We start from the raw sequence: 22,746 nt of genomic DNA, 5'->3' as shown, positions 1-22,746 counted from the left end.
GCAAGGGCTGGAATGAGATAGAGGACGCTCCTGGAAAACACCATAAACTTTAATAAAAAGTCGGAGTCCTTTGCCAAGAGCAGCCCCTCCGCCCCAACGGCTGCCCGGGCTGGCCTGTCTCCGCCACAGCAGCGGGAAGGGCGTCCCTTCGGCCGTCATCCGATGGCGACTGCCCCGTGCCTTGGGCCCTCGGCTCCTCTGGGAAGGGGGCTCCCTGTCTCCAGGATGACCTCCAGCCCCGGGCCGCACCCGGCGTTGAGATCCGTCGCCTAGCGATAAATCCAGGCTAAGGTTTGGAGGGCGGAGATGAGTACAGGGCGGGCCCTGGCTCCTCTTCATCTTTTTTTTTTTTTTTTTTTTTTTTTTTTTTTTTAGTCTTTACGGATCTGAAAATAATCTTAGGGTATTGAGGGATTCTTGATGTCTTTGCATTTTGTCTTGTGCAAACAGGGTTCCTGGCCAAGGCTTTTCAAACTGAAGCTTGGTGGCAGTCTTTCATTTAGCAAAGATTGAAGGCCCTCTGCCCCTTTGGGAACCTGAGGGAGTTCTCTAGGAGAGGTTGAGTGCTGGGCTGCCGTCCTGCAGTTACCTGTGGTGGCTGACGTTCAGGAGTGCAGAGGAATGCGGCATCAGCGGTGCAGAGGCAGGGCAGAGGGTGAGATCCCGGGCCTTGGGTCCGCTGTGTTCAGCGTGTACGGCTGCGGGCAAGGTGCAATCAGTCCGTGAGCTACTTGCCGCTCTTTCTGGTTGCAGAAGATAGCCCTGCTTTGGGATTAAGGAGGATGGCAGGGCTCTGTTTATGGCTTCTAGCCTTCTGCTGGCTTGGCCTTCTGCAGTGGAAACATGGCGCCCCTGAGTTGGTATTCAGGAGAGATTCACTCCCCTCTTTCCCAACTGCCACCCCATTACCAACACAGAGGAACGGCATCCCTTGCTTCCCTCCAGCATCTTTGCCACACCATATTGTGATTGGTTGTCTGTTTTCCTGTTGTGTTTGTTGAGTGCTAGGGCTGTACTGCCATTACTACCAGGGTCTAGTACATAGGAGGCGGCCATGGGTCCACCACCCGTCCCCTTCCCACACTGATGGAAGTACCCTGTGATGTTTTGGGACTGTCCCAGCTGTAATGTTTGCCAGCGGGAGTTTACATGAGTCAGAGTGACCGAAGCTGGTTTTGCATACTTACGGCTAGTGAGCCTGACTCTGGCACTGGAAAAGAAGCGCCTTCCAGATGCCTTCATTGACAATGAACGGGGGAGGATGGCTGCTGGATGTCCTATCCCGTTGAAGTTCTTGGGCTGTAGGTAGCACCAGGAGTGATGTGGAATTGCAGCATTCATGCTTGGCAGTGGCCCTGCGGTCCTGGGGATCGACTCGTGGGGCCGAACAGGATGCATGAAATGAGGAGTGCCCTGCTCTTTGGCAGCCCCTCTCAGGAGGACCAGGGGGACCAGTCTCACAGATTGCGGTTCTTGACTGCCCAGCCCGTCCTGGTGAAATCTAGGCTAGAGGAGAAGAGCAGCCCCTTACCGCACTCCTTGCGGACTGGAAAAAGAAAATAAGTAACCGAAACATCTCTTCCAGGCCATGGCCGCTATTTAACCAGTTACTCCTTTGGGGCTCAGCAAAAACAGACCCAACAGCCTTGCTACCAGCCCAGGGAATAGTGAGCGTGGCAGCTGGTCTGTTGGCCCATCTCCCACTAGAGCCGCGGCACTGGCGGGGCTAGAGGGAGATTACACAGAAGACACTGAGCATAGTGGCCCTGTTATTTGTCAGTCATGAGTCGGGGCCTATCGCAAGCCTGGAGTAAAGAGAACATGTCTCTGGTGAGCAGATCGGGAGCTACGCTTTGCCGGATGTCATTACTAAATGCCCGGGAGCGTGGGAGCAAATGCAAAAGGAACCCAGAGACCCTTTCCCAGTGCCCAGCAGATGCTGCTCTCCCGGGCTCCGGGCCAGACACCGTCACATTAGCCTCCTGTGCTGCAGCCACCGCTCTGTGCCGGTACAGCCCTTGTTCCCTTGTTCCAGGAGAGGCTGCGCAGGGACCCTCACCGGGCACTTGCTGAGATTTCTCTGGCCCCGGTGGCTGGGGTGCAGCATGCGAGTGAGTTGCTCTACGATACCGAGGCTGCGTATGAGATTCTCCCTTTGCAGCAAGGCCTTCGTCCGCTCCAGCTCCTCCTCTTCCACGATTTCTTGAGGATGCATGGTGTCCACGTGCACGGGTAGCTGCTACGAGATACACGAGGGCTGAACTCGAGATCTCCAAGGGCGAGTCCCAAACCATCAGCGAGGAGGGCCACACCGCTCTGTCTCCATCCAGCCCCTGACCCCAGCGGGAGGTTCCCTTTGCGGTCCATTCTCTCACCCCCTGCTCCGCGAGGTCACATCCGGGTCACATCTGGGGTATTCATGAGGAACTCCTCTCCCTCTCCCGCCCTTCTCTAGCTGTCCCTCCCCACTCCCTGTGTATAGGCAAGAGAGACCAAACCCCCGGACACCTCTTTCTCTCGGTTCCGGTTCCGGTTCCTGGAAGCCAAGTGGGTGGGCAGTCCCCGGAGCCCGGCCCTGGATCGCCTCTTCTCCCCTGCTGATTCCCCCTGGTTCTGGTCCCAGCGGCTCTCCTTCCGCCTCTGACTGCCCGAGGCCTCCTGCTGTTCCTGCTTAAGGCGGATCTCTTCCAGTTGCTGCCTGACAAGACACAGCAGCTTCAGACACTGGAGAAATTGTGTTGGGGAGAAGCAGGGTGAGGGAACGTGGGGATGGTGGAGTGGAAAATCGTGATCCGTCTGGAAGACGGACGAGAGGAGAATGAAGAGGAAGAAAGGAAACCTCATAAATGGAGTTACTGAGAGTCTGATCGAATTTATGACTCCATTCCTCTTGGCTCAAGTATCTGCCTTCCTCTCTTGCCCGCTGGGGAGCCATTCAGCTTCAGGATGTGCCCCCGCCTGTGTGGACCAAAGACAAGGCAAGACAGAGTACCTGGCACACTCCTCTCTGGCCTTGGAAGCAGCTGTCTCCTGGAAGAGGGAGCCGTTGTGCCTGAAGAAAGGCGCATACTTGTCCGTGTTGGGCCCTGGGTAGATCCGCCGGTACCCCCCAAGGTGGGCGTCCTCATAGCGCTCCTGGTCCAGGGTCGCTGCCTGCGACAACTCAGTTTGTCGTCGCCTATGAAACCAAGCTCTGAGTGAGTCGGGAGGGCTCTGAGAATGTTCAGTGGGGAAAAGAAGGCCGCCCAGGGCTTTGAGAACCTTCTGCTAGCTTCACGGCCTTTCTGGCTCTGCCCATGTAGTGAGAGCTGCCAAGGCCCTCTGGCCAATCCCGCTTGTGTGTAGCCCCAGAAATCTGGGCTTGACTTCCAGAAATCTAGTTTTCCTCTTAAGTGCAAAAGGTTCCACTTGGAAGCTAGCACTCCGAGTTCTCAGTCTTCTAGGTTTCTGATCATAGAGTCATCTATGTCAATTACAGAAAATGTAGAAGAGCAAAAAGAAGATAAAGCTTCCCATAATCTTACTGTGCAGTTCGCCTGTTGGTCATGAGCATGGACTCAGGGGGAGGACCCCAGAGTCTGAATCCCAGCTTTGCCACTAACTGCCTTGCCCTTTCTTTATGCCTTCCTTCCTTTCTTGTTTCTGACCAAAATGGGATCATACAACATTGTTAAACGGCTTCCTAGGATTCAGGTGTACTTTCGTTTATTAAGCCCAGTAGGTGTTGATCCTTTTCCCCACTGAAAGTCATAATTCATAACAGTCACATGTGCAGTCCCACTGTGGGAAGACCCAGCATATTTACAGTGATAGCTCTACTTCACCTCCATTCACACGTTAGAGGTGCGCCTACTATGTGCCAGGCCCTCAGGATAGCACAGCGAACCAAATACACACGGGCCCTGAGTATTGCAATGCGGGTGGGGAAGAGCAGTGTTAATCGGAATGCTTCCAAACCCACTCCAATTCATTTGTGTGGGTTATTAACAATATAATTTAGTATCAGCAACACATCACCATGTTTGTAACCCATCTTATAATTAAAACAACTGTGGGTGAAAGATATTGATTTAAAGAATCCCTTATTATTGAATGACTAGACTGTTTTCTATTTCATTATTAGAACCTTTCTAGGGGCGCTTTGTTAAACAAAGGGCCCCTGGGTGGTTGAGTCGGTTGAATCTCTGACTTCAGCTCAGGTTGTAATCTTGTGGTTCGTGGGTTCTAGCCTCACATCCTTGCTGACAGTAGCAAGCCCGTTTAAGATTCTCTGTCCCCGTCTCGCTGCCCCTCCCTGACTTGTGCCCTCTCAAAAATAAACATTTCGAAACAAAAACAAACGAGGGTGCCTGGGTGGCTCAGCCAGTTGACGGGTCTGATGTCGGCTCAGGTCATGATGTGGCTCATTAATTTGAGCCCCGCTTCAGGCTGTGCAGGTAGCCTGTTGGTCATGACAGCTCAGAGCCTAGAGCCTGCTTTGGATTCTGTCTCTCTCTTTCTCTCTCTCTCTCTGCCCCTCCCCTGCTCCCAGTTTGTCTCTCTCACTCTCAAAAATACACAAACAGCTGATCAAATGACAAAAAGCTCCTTATGAGAAGAACAATCTGTATAAATTATTTACTTATACAGATGTATATGCTACACTCATATGTGTGCACGTACGCATTACTGGTTTTGAAAGCATGCACGTGGCATAGATTGGCTCCTCCAGAGGGAAACCGACTAGCTGGGGAGCAGCAAGAGACTCTTCACAGCTGGGTTTTTCATTTCAAACATATTATCTATGATACGTCATGAATCATCTATGCAAAAAAAATGTTCTTCACAGCTCACCATTACCCCCAGACTCCCTGCAGCACCTAAAGAAGCCCTTTTCGGGGCGCCTGGGTGGCTCAGTCGGTTGAGTGTCCAACTTCAGCTCAGGTCATGATCTCACAGTTCGTGAGTTCGAGGCCCACATAGGGCTCTATGCTGACAGCTCAGAGCCTGGAGCCTGCTTCCGATTCTGTGTCTCCCTCTCTCTCTGACCCTCCCCTGCTCACGTTGTCTTTTCTCTGTCTCTCAAAAATAAATAAAACTAACTAACTAAATAAATAAATAAAGCCCTTTTCCTGTCAGGAAAGTATAACGAAGAAGACAGGTCAGACACCTGGACCCCTTGGCTTCCCGTGGCTGCTGGTGGCTCTGGAAAAGCCGCTCCTTGACTCGCCGCTTGTCCTCCTCTATCACCTTCCTCTTGTCACAGCTCCGGAGGTTGACGAGCGTCATGGCATCACAGAGAAGCGCATCCTTCACTTCTCGGTCAAGGCGGGCGTCAGTGGTGAAGCTCGGGGAGTGGTTTACCTGTGGGGACGCGTCACGGCCGCCGCTGCCGCACTGCCTGCGCGTGTGCTCTCCCGCAGGCCTGACCCGGCAGTCCGGCCAAGACCCCCCTCCACAGGCCTCAGCCGAGGAGGCTGGATGTTCCGACTCCCGAGGCCATGGGGCTCTGCCCCGGAGCTTCCTCCGGCGCCCGGGCTGGTGAGAGCCGCCCAGACAGCCTGATTCTACAGATGCAGGGGCCCTACAGACAGATTACATGAGGAGCCCTTGGGATCCAAATCCTGGATTCCTTTGGAGGAGGCCAGAGACCCTTAAGCTTTGACTCTGCAGGCCAAGAGTGGAGAAATCTTATGCCTTCTGCCATTCCTACCCACCCCAGTGCCACCGAGTCCCCTGTTCTCTGTTCTACCACCCGAGCGCCCTCCTAGCTCCTCCCTGGGCGGGACGCCTCTGGCCCCTGGTTTTGCAAAAGCCCAGAAGTTTCACACTCACCTCCAGCAGCCAGGGTTTCAGCTTGTGGTCCAGCAAGATGTCAAAACCAAGGATCTCAAAACAGGCACATGTACCTCCGCTCAGATACTGGGGGAAACAGGTGCGGTAGTTGTGGCGAAGAACAGAATGGGCCGAGATGATGGTTTTGACAATGACGTCCTCGATGTCCCCCCACAGCTCCTGGAGGTTGTAGCCATGTTCCCGCAGCCAGGCGTTGAGCGTCGACAGCTTCCTGTGAGGCCCAGTGCTCAGAGGAGGACCAGTTTCTACACCCCTGGGGCCGGCCGAGGGCAAGAGGCTCCCTGCCCCTAACCCTGATTCTGTGCCTACGTCCCTTATACTTCGAAGGGCTTCTGCCAGCATGGAGCAGGGCTTTGTCCTCAGGGTGGGGGCAGGGCTGCCATTCAGAGGTCAAGCACGGGACAGGGGTCTGTGAAGGTGGTTTTCCTGAGCAATCGGCCTCCCAAGAGGCAGCTTGGTTCGCGGGCTGCTGAGACTGTAAGGCTAAGGGGCCAGCGGCAGGAAGTACCTCTTACTGCCCGCAGCATTGTCTCGGACAAAGTTCTCGTTGTGTTTGTTGATGGCATAGTTGGTCAGATGCATGCAGACATCATCCTGGGAAGAGGGCAGCCCCGCGGCTCTCAGACCGCTTCCCTGCACGCTCCTCCCCAGCCCTTCAGTGCCTTGCTTATTACCTCCCCATCCCCCGGTCAATGGCGCGTCTTCTGTCCCTCTTCTCCTAAGCACTGTCCTGTGAGCTCCTGGCACAGGGGCTGTGCGGGCCTCCTCCAGCTGGGACCTTTCAGCGGTCACCACCCTCCAAATGCTCTCCCCGCCAGGTGCTAGGGTGCTCACTGGTTCCAGTCCTTGACCATGGGTGGCGGCGCCAAGCCTCTCTACCTGGGCTCCCCATAGAACCTCAGCACTCAGGAGAAGAGGGCGCTGCCCTGCCCCCCAGGGCTGGCCCCTTACCATATTGCTGTTGTTGGGCTCCGTGTAGGGCATCGTGGCAAAGCGGGCCAGGCCCTCCTCGTACATGAAAATCCGGAGAGGGTCGCAGGATGTGATGAGGACATAGATTCGCATATCAAACTTGAAGCCGTCGATGAGGAAGGGCTGAAAGCACGCAAACCCGCCCAGGAAGAATGCTTCGGAAGTGCTCACTCTACACCACGCGCTGTGTTCAGTGTTTCGGGGGCACGGCTAACTTGATTGTCACAATAACCACATAAAGCATAAAGTAGTTACTGTCGTTATTCCCATTCAACAAATGAAGAAACTGAGTCACAGAAAGGGTAAGAAATTGCCCAAGATCTGGGGCACCTGGGTGGTTCAGTCGTTTAAGTGACTGACTCTTGGTTGCGGCTCAGGTGGTGATCTCATGGTCCGTGAGTTAGAGCCCCAAATCTGGCTCTGCACTGGTGGCACAGAGCCTGCTTGGGATACACTCTCTTTCTCTCTCTCTCTCTCTCTCTCTCTCTCTCTCTCTCTCTGCCCCTCCCCCGCTCATGCTCACTCTCTTTCCCTCTCTCTCAAAATAAATAAATAAAGTCTAAAAAAAAAAAGAGGGGCCCGGGTGGCTCAGTCCGTTGAGGGTCCGACTTCGGCTCAGGTCATGATCTCATGGCTCATGGGTTCGAGCCCCACATCGGATTCTGTGCAGTTGGCTCGGAGCCTGGAGCCTGCTTCGGATTCTGTGTCTCCCTCTCCCCCTACCCTATCCCCATCTAGTTCTGTCTTTCTCTCAAAAATAAATAAACATTTAAAAACAAAAAAAGAAATTGCCCAAGACTACATATCTAAAAAAGTGGAAAAACTCAGATTCAGACCAAGGCCGACGGGCTCTGAATCGTGGCTCTGTACGGCCGCCAAGACAAGGGGAAGTAGCAGGAAGGGTAGGAGCCCAAACCCGGCCTGCTCCAGGGCAGGGGCAGGGCCCTGGCGGCCCGGAGGCCCCCTTCACCTTGGAGATGTATTGCTGGCAGATCATATGCTCTCCCGGCTTGATCTCCCGGGGATTTCGGGTGATGAAGATGCCGCGGCCCTGACAGCCGCTGTCCGGCTTGCAGATGTAAGTGCGGGCTTTTCGCTGACGGCCGTAGGACTGGAAGTCCCCGTAGCTACGTGCAGAGGGGCCTGGTCAGAAGGTTTTTGTGCTGCTCAGCTGTCCCAGGGCCCTGGAGGAGGTCTGCTATCCTGTCTGTGCTCTTCCTGGAGCATCAGTCTCAGACCTACTTTTCTTGGGCCAGCGGAAACCTTCTAGGTGACAAGGCCGGAGCCTGGAGGGTAGTGAGAATGCGGAACCGGCCCTCCCCCAGCTCGGCAGCCCTGGGGAGCCGGCTCACTCACTCTGCAGGGAGGCACCAGGTGCGGGGGAAGATGTTGTAGTCCGTGGGGTAGAGTTTCTGCATGCGGTTGAGATTCCGAGCCAGCAGATCTTTGCGGCAGATTTCTGTCATGCCGGGGAAGTGGTTGATTTTCTGTAACAGAGCCGTGTGGTGACCACCCCCAGGAGCAGAGTGCGTGGCGGCCCCTGGGGCCTTGGGCATACCAGGAGGACTGGGAAGGTCAAGGCAGAAGTCAGAGGAGGAACACACTGTACCTAATACCCTAAGGGAGAAAGAAGGAGGCTCCCTAAGGCAGGTGAGAACCTCCTCCTCGGCCTCTCCTAAAACACACGTCCACACTGAGGTCAGGAAACGGGCAGCGGGAAGGACTCGCCAGGACTTCTAGCCTCCTTCTAACGTGCCCCAGGCTACCAGCAACTAGTCCTGTAAGGATAACTGGTGCCTGGGAGCACAAGCAAACGAGAAACCATTTTCCGAGAGAGAAAAAGAAATTAAGAACCAGTCCACGGAGTGCTCAGACATGGCGTCCCCAGGGTATGACGTTGCCGGGGTGATCTGCTGGAAGCCCGGCGCTGGTTCTGGGCTCTCTCCCTGGCTTTACCGTGCACTCAGTATTTCTGAGCCTTGGGGTCCTCTTAACAAGAGAGTATCTGCCACTCAGGGTCCTTTTTGAGGATTTGATCGAGCACAGTGTCTGCCGTACAGTAAGCCCCCAGTGGACGCTGTTAATTGTGCTTATTTTATAACAGCTGCCTGCATGGCCCTTTTCTTTTTTTCTTTTTTCTTTTTTTTGTTTACTTATTTTTAATAGAGACAGAGACAGAGACAAGTGGGGTAGGGGTGCAAAGAGAGAGGGAAACAGAATCTGAAGCAGGCTCCAGGCTCTGAGCTGTCAGCACAGAGTCCAATGTGGGGCTCAAGCTCACGGACCGGGAGATCGTGACCTGAGCTGAAGTCTGACACCTAACCAACTCAGCCACCCAGGCGTCCCTCTTTTTTTTTTTTTAATGTTTATTTATTTATTTTGAGAGAGACGGGGGGCGGGGGGGCAGAGAGAGAGAGAGAGAGAGAGAGAGGAAGAGAGAGACTCCCAAGCATGCTCCGAGCTCTCAGCACAGAGCCTGACATGGGGCTCAGCCCCAGGAACGATGAGATCATGACCTGAGCCCAAATCAAGAGTTGGATGCCTGACTGAGCCCCCATCAGTGGATGCCGGGCTGAGCTGTTTAGAAGCTGGATCCCTCAGCGGCCCCTGAGGTGGGCGTGCCTGCCCTGGAGGGGTTCAACTGGGCGCAGAGGCTTCCAGGCAAGCAGTGCCCAGCACAGACTTCTTTCCTAGAAGTTCCAGGAGCCCAAGAGGAGAATTCTTCCAGCAGAGCAGAAGCCCCTAGCCAATGGCCTTTCCTGCTCAGCGGGACAGCGGGACAGCTAAAAGGTGGTGGCCTTGGGCGCCTGTGCAGAACGGCAAGAGTAATCACTCCGCCGGCCACAGCTCTTTTGGGGGCTTGGGTCAGGAGATTGTACCTGAAACCTCTTCATGTCCATGACTCGTTCAAGTGAGACAGAGCAGTCTGTCCAGTACAGAGTCCACTCTTCATCCTCCCCCGCCTCCTTTAGGCCACACATTTGAGCTGCCCGTCGCACTGTGGAGAGATGGAGGTCAGCAGTGCCAGCCTGGGCACCGGCAGTCAGCCTTGGGGTTGTAGCTGGGTCGGGTAAGGAGCAGGCCTTGCAGGAGAGTGGGTCGGAGATGGAGATGGCTCTTACCTCCGGCTCTGCAGCTTAATTACTATGTGACAATTCCACGCTCATGAAGCTGTTGAGGCCCTTCCAAAATCAGTGACAGTGAAAACTAGAGCCTGGCTCTCTGCCCCCTTCAACCCCCTCTCTCAGTTAGGATGGGTTCTCACCTGCAGAGCTGACCCTCCGTAGGGGTCACATCTCACATTCTGGGTGGCCCCTTGCATAGATGGAGAGATGGCTGACCTAGCTGGTGATTTTTTTCCTTGTAATTCCTGAACTCCTCACCCTCTCAAAAGCTTCCTTGAAAAAACCGTATTATATATGGAAACCAACTTGGTAATAAACTATTAATTTAAAAAAACTGTATTCGCTTCTTCTCATCTCAACGCTGGTAAAATCTGGGAAGGGGTGGGGCAATGGTGACTTCCGGTCACGTTTTTTCTTGTTAGCTAACTATGGAGATTCCCGCCCTCCCACCAAGACTACCTGGGACAGAGACGTCCCAGCACAGCTTACAGGCCAGCCTAACAAGATTCAGGGGCTGGGAGCCGGACTGGGGGACCATCCCCCAGGAAGAGCCGCAGGGCTGTAAGGGAGCGCACTGCGTGCTTACCGCTCTCGTACTTGCAGTTGGTCAGGTTGATGGCCAGGGGTCTGGAATGGAGGAACAGTAGAAATCAGGCAGAGCGGGATAAAGGACAGACTTTGGGCTGCCAGGCACCCAGAAGAAGAGACACCCAACACATCTACAATGCAATCCATTTTCTCTAAAACCCACTTAAGAAGATCAGGATGACAGAAATGTGCTAAACCTGCCAACCAAGCCAGCTCAAATGGTTCTGAACTTTCTGTTTTTGTCATTCCCAAAGGTTAATGATGTTCTTGTATTCCCTGTCCTCCTTTGCTGATTAAAGGGAAGACCCCAACTGTTGAAGAGGGGCCAGGGGTGACTTTTCGAGCCAGGCAGATCAGGGGCATAGGGCGTGGGGTCCCGGGATCTGTTACCTGCGTTTCCGCCTTCTCTTTCTCCTCTCAACTTCTAAGTCACCTGAGTCCGTTGGAGCTAGGATTTTCCTTGGAATTTTCTTGGCTACAATAGATAAGGGAACTCCATCCCCAAATTCCTTATTGTCAGCCTTTGGGAGTTTCTGCTGAGAAGGGTTAGAAGGGATGGTAGCTTCCTCTTTAACACACCCCTTCTCGGAGTCCTCTTCCTTATCTGATTCACTGGTCTTACAGGTATTTGGCTCCATCCTCTCAGATTCTGAGGGGAGAGGGGTGAGAGTGAAATATGTCAGAACTTCCTTCCTCCAGGCCAGGGAAGGCCTGCAGGAGTCACAAAAAGCCCCTTTATGGTGTTATAATATTGCAACATTGCTGTCCCTTCAGAACAGGACAATGCCACTGTAGAACGGGATGTTTTCCTAGTAGGTAATCGGGGCTGGGGGGTTGCCTGTGAGATATTGGATTCCCCAGCAAGCCCTGATTATCCAAGATCACTACTCCATACAACACACTGGGGTGCACGTAGAAGTTGGACAGAGCTGGCTGGGATCATGACCATGGCTCTTTTATTCCTGAGTGGGAAGGGGGATGGCTGGGCTCTGGAGAGGACCTTCGATTTGAAAATAGAGCTAAAAACCAAAGGTCCCCTAAGCCGGCCCTTTCCTTGTCCCATGACTCAGTTTCTCCATGTGTACACTTTGGGGCCAGGCACTCGATGGCCAAGACCCCTTGGGCTCTGACAGTGGAGGGGGAGCCCCTGGCGGACACTGACCACCTGAGGTTCCGAGGACAGTGGAGGGGCTGCAGAGTCCACCCCTAGCTGCCCGAAGCAGGACTCATCTGGTCGCTCATGTCAGCCCTTCGCGCGACTCCTGCTCCTTCTTCGTGGGCGTCGCTGGGCCTCCAGGACCGCCTCCTTGCTCCACAGGACTGGCAGTCCCCGCCGATCGCGAGGGGGAGCCCGTTCCCCCTCACCGCGGGATTCGCTCCTAGCTGGGAGATCCGCTGGCGGCGGCGCCTCTTTGAGCTAGCCTGCAGCCGCCGCCGCCGCCTCCGTCGCCATGGACACGAGGGCAGCCCCCATTGGAGAAGCGTTCTGGGGGCGGGGCCTTCCCGGGAACCACACCCACTTGGGCGCCGGCCGTGGCCATTTTACAGCCGGCGCTAAAGGCCTGCCGCCCCCGCTGGCTGTGAAGGTGCAACTGGCCTTCGGCCCTGGGGGCCCGGCCTCTGCGGCGGCTGACGGGATGCATCCGCTTGAACTCAGTCCTTCCGCCTTCGCGCCGATTCACGCGCATCTCCCCCCAGCCCATCCTGAGCCCGCGGGCCGAGCCCGGGACTTGGCCAACTCTGCGTCCCGGGAAAGTACCTGCTGGCCTGCCTTCAGGGTCAGTAACCGTGTCAGAGCGCCCACCCCGGCGGGCGGAGCTCCGCCGAGTCACGGGTCGGCCTCCTCGCGGCGCTCCTTCACTGCTCTTCCTGCCGGCCTTACCCTGCTTCTGCTCGCCACGCCCACCAAACCCAGTCCGACTTGTCACCGTAAGACCGCCCCGTGTGCCTAAATCTGGGGGACATTTAATCTCCCTCCTTTAGAGAGACGTGGGCATTTTCTCACTGACACATGTCCTGCTGTTCCTTCTGCATAGGATATTCTCTAACTCCCTTCTTGAAATGATTCGGAGGCCCTTGGCTTCCAGGACTATCTTTTTTTTTTTCTCATTCTTTACAAATAGTGTGCCAGGCACTATGCTAGGACTTGAACCATCACCATTTCGTGCCTGAATTGCCACCGTGCAGCAACCTTTTTTTTTCAGAGAGAGCATTAGAGGAGGAAGGACAGAGAGGAAGCACAAATCCCAAATGGCTTCGTGCTGCCAGTGCAGAGCCCCATGCGGGGCTCAAACTCATGAAGGGAGATCATGACCTGAGCAGAGTTGATCTCTTGATGAGTCGATGCTCAACAGACTGAGCCATCCAGGCAGCAACCTCTTAATTGGACTCTGATTGTTCTTCCAACCATCCATCCATCCATCCCAGCCTAAGTATTCTAAAATGAAAATTTGTTACTCCCCAATTTAAAACTCTTCAAGGTTTCCCATAAGATCAGGTCCCAAACCCCTTCATTACACAGGCTATCAAAAAGCAAGCAGAGGTGGAGGTCCTGAGCCTGACTGCCCCTTCCTGTCTGTGGTGCACAAAGCCCAGGTCGAGTACAAAGTGGCCCCTGAGCTTTCCACACTTAAGCTGAGAAAAAGCTTTAAGTCGCTTTCTGACAATTCACGAACTACATAAAACAGCTGAGAAGCACCACCACAAAGAAAACCTATTTTTCTCCCCCTTTCTCAGGGAAAAACTTGGTTTGGACAGAGAAGGCATTCCGTTGAACAGCAGTCCTGGGGGAAAAACGGGGAAAACCTTGATATTTTGGCTTATCAGCTGGGACGCAAAATCCACTCTGCTGTAACAGTCATCCCTTCGTCCTTCGGACTGGACCGGCAAGCAAAGCAAGGCGGTGCTGCGGGAGTCTGCACGTGCAAAGGCTGGCAGAAAGAAGCAGAAGCTAAAATTACTGCAAGGTGCCAAACAGAGGAAGATGACCCCAACTTTGTATGAATTTAAATGTTGGACATGTAAATTTAAACATAAACTGTTCTTTAACAATTTTTACATTTGTATTAAATTTCTTTTAGAGTGAGTGAGCAGGGGAGGGGCAGAGAGGGGATGAGGGGATCCAAAGGGGGGGGTCTGTGCTGTCAGCACAGAACCTTATGTGGGGCTTGAACTCCTGAACTCTGAGATCATGACCTGAGCTGAAGTCAAATGCTTAGCCAACTGAACCACCCAGGCACCCCTAATATTTTTTTAATGTTTATTTGTTTATTTTAATGTTTATTTATTTTTAAGACAGAGAGAGGCAGAGCATGAGTGTGAGAGGGAGAGAGAGGGACACAAAATCTGAAGCAGGCTCCAGGCTCTGAGCTGTCAGCAAAGAACCTGATGTGGGGCTTGAACCCATGAACTGCGAGATCATGACCCAAGGCAAAGTCCGACGCTTAACCAACTGAGCCATCCAGGCACTCCTTAATGTTTTATTTATTTTTGAGAGAGAGAGAGAGAGAGAGAGAGAGAGAGAGAGAGAGAGAATGAGAGAATGAGCAGGGAAGGGGTAGAAACAGAGTGGGAGACACAAATCTGAAGCAAGATGTAGGCTCCCAGCTGTCAGCACAGAGCCGGACGCAGGACTCGAACTCATGAACTGAGAGATCATGACCTGAGCTGAAGTCGGACACTTAACTGACTGAGCCACCCAGGCGGCCCTAATCTGTTCTTACGAACTTTGACTTGTACATATTCTGCCTTATCTCAATGAGACTTCATAACATCTTTTGGGATACAAAACACCTCAAGTTCAACCTACAAGCCTCATGCAGGCCTGGACAGAGAAAGCCTACGACCAGGGACCTTCACCTCAGCTCAGGGCCTGCCAACTGTTAAGGACCAACCACTGAGGGAGCCGAGAGGCAGTCCCAAGGGCGCACTCTGTGTCTGCATCTGACCAGAGTTTCTGCACCTGACCGCCGGCGCCACAGTCCCGACCCCACTACTCCTGGCTGCATGGCCTTGGAGAAGTTGCAAAACCTGTCAGCCTCCAGCTCATCTTGTTAAACGGCGGTACTCGAGTTGTGAGGACGCCTTTTCCCACGGAGATGACGCAGCTGAGGAATACTCAGGGCTGGGGGCTGGCAGGCAATCCAGGGGCGGTCTGGCAGGGGAAGGGGCTGTAAGCAGGGCATATGGTGGAGCAGGGCTGACCGGAGGGGAGGGATGAAGAAATGGCACCCAGCAGTGGGCGGGTGACCGGAGAACAAGCAGAGAGGCGAGGGCACGATGCCAGAGGCACGTGAACTATCACCTTGCAGGATGTGACGTGAAAGGAAAAGTCCAGATGTAAAGTCAGGAGTACAGAACTCCTGCGCACACTCCCTTCTCAGTGACAGCTTGGATGTCCCCGAGGCTTGTCCAGGGTGGAAGGGGAGAAGCAGATACATTCATGAAGGCTCATTCATTCGATTTATTCTAAGATTCTCTTTACAGAGACCCCTTGTCAATTCTTTACCCGTCCCCCTTAGGCTGAGACAGGCAAGGAGGTAGCCATGGAAATGCTCAAATGACCCCTGTGGACGGCTTTCTGGAAAGGGGCTTGGACCACGTAGAGAATAAATACTTCCAGAAGGCTTACTGTTCGTCTTGGGCTATCAAGGCCACCAGCGCTGCCTGGACCTCTTCCGCCTGGGCGGGGGGCAGCAGACAGTCTTGAATGAGGGCCAGAGCAGCCGCCTCGGTCAGAGTGCTGAAATCCTGGGACGTCTTGACAGGGAGGTGCCCGGCCAGCTCACAGAGGGCGACGTTGAATGCCTCGCCTTCCTTTACCCCAAAGCTGGACTTCCGGGCCCACAGAATTACTCGGACCCCCGTGAGAGCTGAGGAGCGTGATGCCTTCCCAGGTGGGGCCCCCCGGGTCACAAACAAATTATGGGCAATCTCGTGGTCAGTCAGATAGTCAGTGACCCGACACACCCTGCCTACCAAGGCTTCTAAGTCGGGCCCTGGCCCGCTGGTGTAAAAGAGGAAGCCGGGGGCCGGGGGGGCCTGGAGCAGGTGCAAATGCCCCCCGGGGTCCAGGGGCTCACTGGGTGCCCCCTCCACCGGCAGTCTGTGTCCCAGGTAAAACCCGTGCAGGTGCAGGTGGTTCACCGAGGCCAAGCCGCCCAGACTGTTGAAGCCGACGCGGAAGCCGGGGTGTGAGCTCAGCAGCACGGCCTCCACCCCGGCCCGCAGCGCCCCGGGCAGCAGGCGCTGGGGGAGCCCCCGGGCGGGCTCGGGCACCAGCAGCACGTGGCCCCACTCCAGGGGGCTCACGTTGATCAGGACGAGGACATCCTCCTGCTGCGCAGCGCCTGGGGGGTCAGGCGCCCCGAGCAAACGGAAGAGGACTTCTCCGGGCCGGATCCGGTTGAAGTTAAACTGCGCGGGGTCAAACGCCTGCTTCACGCTGTGGATGTCCTGGGGACGCCGCCTCTTCACACCTCGCTCCACGTTCAGCTGGGCCACGAAGCCCACGGCGCCAGGGAGGGTTCGCGTCTGCAGCTCCCCCAGACGGTAGCGGAACAGCCCCAGCCCCATCCGCTGCCTCCAGGCGGAGCGGAGCGCACGGTCGAAGCGAGACGGAGGTACGGGGTCCTCCAGGAGGCTGGGCGCGCTCCCCGGCCACTGAATCCCTTCCCAAACCAGGTCCTTCGGCCCGTAGACAAAGTCAGGAATGGCTTGCCCTTCCCAGTCCTTCCTGCTTGGAGGCAGCAAATAGGAGGTCTCATCTGAGTCACGTGGGACAGCCATGGGGCTGACCTGAAACAACCGTAAGAGGTGAAAGGTACTTGATGCTAACCCAATTCCAGAGATTTTATTTTTTTCTTAAAAAAATTTTTTTTAAATGTTTATGTATTTTGAGAGAGAGGGACAGACCGTGAGCAGGGGAGGGGCAGAGAGAGAGAGAGGGAGACACAGCATTGGAAGCAGGCTCCAGACTCTGAGCTGCCAGCACAGAGCCCAATGTGGGACTTGAACTCAGGAACCTAAGATCATGACATGAGCCAAAGTCAGATGTTCAACCGACTGAGCCCCCCGGGGGGCCCCCACCCCGCTTTTTTTTCAAGTTTATTTATTCAATTCGAGAGATGGCAGGTGGGGAAGGGGCAGACAGAGAGGGAGAGAGAGAATCCCAAGCAGGCTCTGTACTGTCGGCAGATGTGGGGCTCAAACTCAGGAAACCTGAGATCACGATTTGAGCTTAAACCGAGTTGGTCTCGGTCACTTGACCAACTGAGCCAACCAGGCACCCCCAACCTTTATAAACGTTTTTATTTTTGAAAGAGAGAATGAGCAAGGGAGGGGGAGGGAGAGATGGGGACAGAGGACCCTAAGTGGGCTCACACTGACAGCAGCAAGCCCGATGTGGGGCTCCAATTCACGAACCATGAAATCATGACCTGGGCCGAGGTCAAACGCTCAACCCACTGAGCCACGCAGGTGCCCCTGGAGCATGTGATTTTGATCTTGGGGCTATATGTTTGAGCCCCACGTTGAGTGCAGAGATTAGAAAAAAGTAAAACTTTACAAATATACACACATAACTAAAGACATACATTAATACATACATAAGTGATAAATGTCTCAGCTATTTCCCCAAAGAAGATACACAGATGGCCAATAAGCACGTGAAAAGATGTTCACTGATTATTAGGGAAATGCCAATCAAAATCACAATGAGCTACAACATCACACCCACTGCGACCAAAAAACCAGAAAATAAGTATTGGCGAGGACACGGGGAACCTGTAATCCACTTCTGGGTACCTCCTCCCCAAGAACTGAAAGTAGAGGCTCAAAGAGGTGTTTGTACAGCCATGTTCATAGTAGCCTTTTTCACAACAGTCAAAAGGTAGAAACAACGCGTGTGCCCACGGACAGATGAAAGGATAAACAGAACATAGTACATTCACACAGTGGAGTATTGTGGAGTCTGATAAAGAAGGAAATGCTGGCACACGTGCGACATGGATGAACCTGGAGGACATTGTGCTCCACGGAACAAGCCAGGAGCAAAAGGACGAGCACTACTATATGGTCCCATCTATATGCAGTACTGAGAGTGGTCCAGTTCACAGGGGTGGGGACAGAAAGTTGAATGGGGGGCTGCCAGGGGCTGAGGGAGAATGGGTTTTTTGTTGTTCATGGTGCAGAGTTTCAGTGCTGCAGTGGGCAACGAGTTCTGGAGACTGGCAGGTCAATAATGTGGTGTATGTAACACTGCTGTATGATCCACTTAGAAATAGTTAAGAAGTAGGGGCGCCTGGGGGGGCTCAGTCAGTTAAGTGTCCGACTTCGGCTCTCATCACGATCTCACGGCTCATGGGTTCGAGCCCCGCGTCCAGCTCTGTGCTGACAGCTCGGAGCCTGGAGCCTGGTTCAGATTCTGGGTCTCCCTCTTTCTCTGTGCCCCTCCACTACTCGTGCTTGCTGTCTCTCTCTCTCTCAAAAATAAAAATTTTTTAAAAAATTTAAAAAAAGTTAAGACGTGAAATTTTATGCATATTTGGCCACAATTAAGAATCATTTTAAGTGAGTCTCAGAAGAGATTTAAGAAATCCAATACTTGGGGCACCAGGGTGGCTCAGTCGGCTGAGCATCCGACCTCGGCTCAGGTCATGATCTCCTGGTTTGTGGGTTCAAGCCCTGCGTCAGGCTCTGTGCTGACAGCTCAGAGCCTGGAGCCTGCTTCGGATTCTATGTCTCCCCGTCTCTCTGCTCCTCCCCTGCTCATGCGCTGTCTCTCTCTATCTCTCAATAATAAACATTAAAAAATTAAACAAAAACCCAATACTTTGCTATGTTTGAGCTATACTTAAGACGATTTGCTTACTCTCTCCTTCATCCATTTACTCAGGGTCAAGGCCGACCCCATGCCCACTCCCGATACTCTGGGGGCACCCCTCCCATGCACCCTGCTCCATGTTCAGCTGAGCCACAAAATCCAACTATTTCAAGTAACCACTACAGGGGCACCCGGGTGGCTCAGCTGGTTACATGTCCCTTGATCTTGGCTCAGGTCTTGATCTCAGGGTTGTGAGTTCAAGTCCAGCATGGGGCTGCACACTGGGAATGAAGCCTACTTAAAAAAGTAACCGCTACGTATGAGACAAAGAGGACACAGGGGCAAATAAGGTGAAAAGTCCCTATTGTCATAGAACTTACAGCCTGTGGCAGAGGCAGACAATAAGCAAAATGAACACGTTACGTGCTCTCGGTGATGGCATTCAGAGGTGATACAACAGACAGCGGCCCGAAGGTGGGACGGGGCATCGGACTGCCGTCGTAGGGCACGGCGCGGCTCCTCTAGTGACAGCTGAGCGAAGACTTGCAGAATGAGCAAAAGCCTGCAATGCGGAGTCCAGGAAAGTGTGTTCTAGGAAGGAAAAAGCAAGTCCAAGGTCCTGAGTCAGGCAGGTGCTTGGTCTCTTCAAGAGGAGAAAGGAAGGCACGGCGAGAACCCGGCCAACAGGCGGCGGCGGCAGGACAAGGCTGGAGAGGAAGGCAGGGGCCGGACTGGCTGTGGGGCCACACGCATCCCGGTCAGGAGCGTGGGCTTTACTCTAAGTGGAATAAGAAATCACTGGGAGGTTCCGAGCAGAAGGACCAGCTGACACTTTATAAACCTTTTTCTAGCTGCTGTGGGGGAGGAGGACGCAGGGAAGCAACGGGGAAGGAGACCATTTGGGAGGCAACCCTGACGGGCAGGTGAGCGAAGAGGGAGACGGGACGTGGCAACGGAGACAGAACGTGGCAACCGAGACGGACGGAGCAGGGGACGTTGGTCCTGTTTGGAAGGCCAAACCAGCAGGGCCTGCGGCCAGGCTGGCTGGGGGGACTGAGGCACGGGGAAGACGTGGCAGGGACTTGGCTTCAGGGCCCAGGTGCACCGCAGTGGCATTTGCAGAGCTGGATGGTGGGGGGTGGGCACAGGCTGATTAGGAAAAGGGAGGACTCAAGAGCTCAGCTTTGATTACTGAGCTTGAGATGCGGCCTGCACATCCGAGACGTGGTGTAGACAGCGGACAGTCAAACCTGGGGGTCAAGGGTAAGGTGTGGGCTAGATACAAATGTGGAATAACATGTAAAGCCAGGGGCGAGGACAAAGGACCCAGGACTAAGATGACACCAGAAGGCTAAAAGACTTACTGATCAACAGAATCAATAGAAAGTGCATATAGTCATGTTTATATAAAAGTGTACTAGGTGGCAAAAAGCATTACGTATGAATAAAGAAGAATAATTTAGAGTGATCGATCAGTAGTGGGCATGTGACAAGACCAGACCTGGATAGGAAAACCAGGAGAAAGGGGACGCGGGCTGCACGCCTACGTAGCAACCAACCGGTGTGTTCCAAGTTCTCCCAGGTGACTAGCACGGGTCTGTGAGGTAGGTGTCGCCCTGGGACAAAGGCGAGAGATTAGGTTTTACAGGCTCACAAGATGCATCGAATTCCAGCTCTAGCACGCACTAGGAATGTGACCTTGACCCCCTAGAATGTAGGCCATTTCATCACCATGGCCTCTGGGCGCTCAAGGCTTAGCTGTGCCTCCCTCTCTCCCTCCTCTCTCTGCTCCTCACTCTTACTGGACTTGGTCCTGCTCAGGACCTTGCTGTCTCCTGTGCCCCGGCCAAAAACACCCTTTTCCCAGATTTTCTTCACATGGCTGGCTTCTTCAGGTCCCAGATCCAATGACACCGCCTCAGAGAAATCTTGTGTGGCTAGCCTATCTCATGTCCCAAGGGAAACGGGAAGGAGGAAAGAGTATTATAAACAGGGCAATAAACGTCTTGGAAAACAAACACAACAATAGCAAAGTGGAATTCAAATCCAAGAGTGAGTAGTTACGAACAAAACTTGAAATGATTCAAGGAAGAGGGGGCAGTGCCTGGGCGGCTCAGTCGGTTGAGCGTCGGACTTTGGCACAGGTCACGATCTTGCGGTTCCTGGGTCTGAGCCCTGGATCAGGCTCTGTGCTGACAATGTAGAGCCTGCTTGAGATTCTCTCTCCCACTCTGTCTCTGCCCCTCCCGCACTTGCGCGCTTGCTGGAGCGCTCTCTCTCTCTCTCTCTCAAAATAAATAAATAAACTTAAAAAAAAAAGATTCAACTAAGGGGTACCTGGTGATTCGGCTGGGTCATGATCCCAGGGTTATGAGATCCAGCCTCCTGTTGGGCTCTGTGTTGGGTGGGGAGATTGGGTAAGATTCTCTCTCTCATAGATCCAAAGTGGGCTCCTCACTGACAGGCTGAGAGCACCAAGCCCAATATGGGGCTTGAACTCACGAACTGAGAGATCACGGCCTGAGCCACGAAGTTGGAGTCTCAACCAACTGAGCCACCCAGGCGCCCCTAGAAGCTATTTTTTAAAAGCATATCAGCAACTCAGTGTTACACTCAGGCAAGGTAGGACAGTATAGTCCCTCCTGTACAGACACCTATCAGGAAGCAACACTATCATCAGAAGGTTGTCCAAAAAAGGGCGTAGCACCAAGCGAGGTGGCTGGGAGACCTATGTCACTGCTGGTCACCATGGCACGGGGCCTATTTCCACATCTTCACTGTGAAGAGACAGTGTCCCCACGAAGTCCAGGGATTGGGCTTGGCTGGCCAGTGCTCCCTCCCCTCAGTCTAGTACAGGAGACACTATGACAGCTTCGTGTTCTCTGCCTATCCTTTCACTACCGGAAGACGAATCCTTTCTTGTACAGGAAGAACCTACAGTTCCCTTGGGGCTCCCATGGCTCTGCAGCCCCCACTTCCTGGAAGGGTGCGGTGGGATTCACATGCTCATATAGTGAGTCCTCCTAAGGTCACTCCCAGATGAAGGCCCTATTCAGTGCTGGGGAAGTCACCCAGCAACATTTACTCAACAACTGCCACCTATCAGATCCTGTAGATCACAATTCTAGCTCTTCACGGAGGCTGAAGTCAGATTTCAGAGGGCCGTAGTCTGGTTTTTAATCAATTATTATGTCTAATCTTTATTTATTTTTGAAAGAGAGAGAATGAGCAGGGGAGGGTCAGAGAGAGAGGGAGACACAGAATCTGAAGCAGGCTCCAGGCTTTAAGCCGTCAGCACAGAGCCAGACACAGGGCTTGAACCCACGTACTGTGAGATCATGACCTGAGCCGAAGTCAGATGCTCAACTGACTGAGCCACCCAGGCGCCCCTAATCAATTATTATTTTTAAGCTGAAATCAGCATCAGATTTAGACTATACAAAGATCAGCAAGGGGCGCCTGGGTGGCTCAGTTAAGCGTCTGACTTCCGCTCAGGTCATGATCTCACGGTTCGTGAGTTCGGGCTCCACAAGGGGCTCTGCAGCCTGCTAGGAGCCTGCAGCCTGCTTCGGATTCTGTGTGTGTCTCTCTCTCTGACCCTCCCCTGCTCGTGCTCTGTCTTTCCCTCAAAGTAAATAAACATAAAACAATTTTAAAAAATCAGCAAGTAGAATACATCAGGAGAATCAAGAACAAGTTCCTACACGCTTGTCAATAAAGCTGAAAACAAAAGAATTAATCTCCCACCTCCTCCCCTCAGGAACCTGGAACCCTCACCTTCCGGACCAGCGTAGGGTCGTCCATGCATGCTTGCATCCAATTTGTTGAGAGCCTACTACGTGCCAAGCGTTGTTCTAGGGGTTGAGAGGGGACGAGAGCAAACAGGTCAGCCTCAGTCCCTACCGCCTCTGGAAGCGACGTGGGTCAGAAGAGACCACATCGGCTGGAGTAAGTAGTACAGTAAGGGGGAGCCGTGGAAAGAGTCTTAGACACTCGCGACCTCTTTCAAAATGCCCAAGCCTAGACAAGTCACGGAACCCCCTCCACCGGGCCTCCCCATTTGTAAAGTGGGAACCTACCCTGCAGGGCCCTTGTGAAAATCGAAGATCACTCTGCACGGCTGCCGGCACTCTGCGTATAGCCTAAGTGGGACCCAAGGTTCCGTGGTTTCTGGAGGTGGCACCCGGGCCACCACACGGACGGCGAGCGGGCAGTCCTCTCCTCTGAATGAAAAAGCCCTCGCCGAGCAGATGCGCGGCCGGCCGCTTTCGGTTACGTAGCGAGTCTCGAGGTTTCCCGGATATCCAGGCTCCAGGTACTTCCCTGACGTCCCTTACCGGACCGCGCCCAAGGCCTCTGCCAAGACCCACAGGAGTAGAACAGGACGCAACGCGACACTCGCCG

At 53.8% G+C, this 22,746-nt stretch overlaps 2 protein-coding genes and 1 long non-coding RNA gene across 8 annotated transcripts; 1 reads left to right on the top strand and 2 right to left on the bottom strand.

Moving 5' to 3' along the window:
• Positions 1-28: 28 nt before the first annotated feature.
• Positions 29-13,122, bottom strand: LOC115302928 (tubulin polyglutamylase TTLL13P-like). 4 transcript variants are annotated; one of them, XM_029952918.1, is made up of 16 exons: positions 11,683-13,122; positions 10,911-11,169; positions 10,519-10,559; positions 9,687-9,805; positions 8,164-8,294; positions 7,778-7,934; positions 6,787-6,930; positions 6,344-6,429; positions 5,815-6,046; positions 5,150-5,343; positions 2,993-3,178; positions 2,509-2,698; positions 2,060-2,239; positions 1,188-1,506; positions 590-830; positions 29-269 (listed from the first exon to the last, which is right to left on the bottom strand). In XM_029952918.1, the coding sequence occupies exons 2-16, from the start codon at positions 11,156-11,158 to the stop codon at positions 50-52; spliced, it is 2,688 nt and encodes an 895-aa protein (XP_029808778.1). In that variant the 5' UTR covers positions 11,159-11,169; positions 11,683-13,122; the 3' UTR covers positions 29-49. The 4 variants fall into 4 exon arrangements, with proteins under 4 accessions (XP_029808778.1, XP_029808779.1, XP_029808780.1 ...); XM_029952919.1 differs by lacking the exon at positions 29-269 and having other exon boundaries at positions 341-830; XM_029952920.1 differs by lacking the exon at positions 29-269 and having other exon boundaries at positions 609-698; positions 1,188-1,501.
• On the top strand, positions 12,022-13,577 carry LOC115302932. The gene is made up of 2 exons (XR_003913724.1): positions 12,022-12,298; positions 13,257-13,577. It is a non-coding gene; the product is annotated as an uncharacterized LOC115302932 (long non-coding RNA).
• On the bottom strand, positions 13,235-22,498 carry GDPGP1 (GDP-D-glucose phosphorylase 1). 3 transcript variants are annotated; one of them, XM_029952922.1, is made up of 4 exons: positions 22,120-22,191; positions 18,766-18,933; positions 14,824-16,316; positions 13,235-13,450 (listed from the first exon to the last, which is right to left on the bottom strand). In XM_029952922.1, exons 1-3 carry the CDS (start codon positions 22,156-22,158, stop codon positions 15,147-15,149), a joined length of 1,377 nt encoding a protein of 458 aa, XP_029808782.1. In that variant the 5' UTR covers positions 22,159-22,191; the 3' UTR covers positions 13,235-13,450; positions 14,824-15,146. The 3 variants fall into 3 exon arrangements, with proteins under 3 accessions (XP_029808782.1, XP_029808784.1, XP_029808783.1); XM_029952924.1 differs by lacking the exons at positions 18,766-18,933; positions 22,120-22,191 and adding an exon at positions 22,422-22,498; XM_029952923.1 differs by lacking the exon at positions 18,766-18,933 and having other exon boundaries at positions 22,120-22,190.
• Between the last annotated feature and the right edge of the window lie 248 nt (positions 22,499-22,746).

Source organism: Suricata suricatta, chromosome 9 (assembly GCF_006229205.1).
Source record: "Suricata suricatta isolate VVHF042 chromosome 9, meerkat_22Aug2017_6uvM2_HiC, whole genome shotgun sequence".
Lineage (NCBI taxonomy): Eukaryota > Metazoa > Chordata > Mammalia > Carnivora > Herpestidae > Suricata > Suricata suricatta.
The sequence above is the reverse complement of the archived record's forward strand: the minus strand, read 5'-3'. Positions and strand labels throughout refer to the sequence as shown.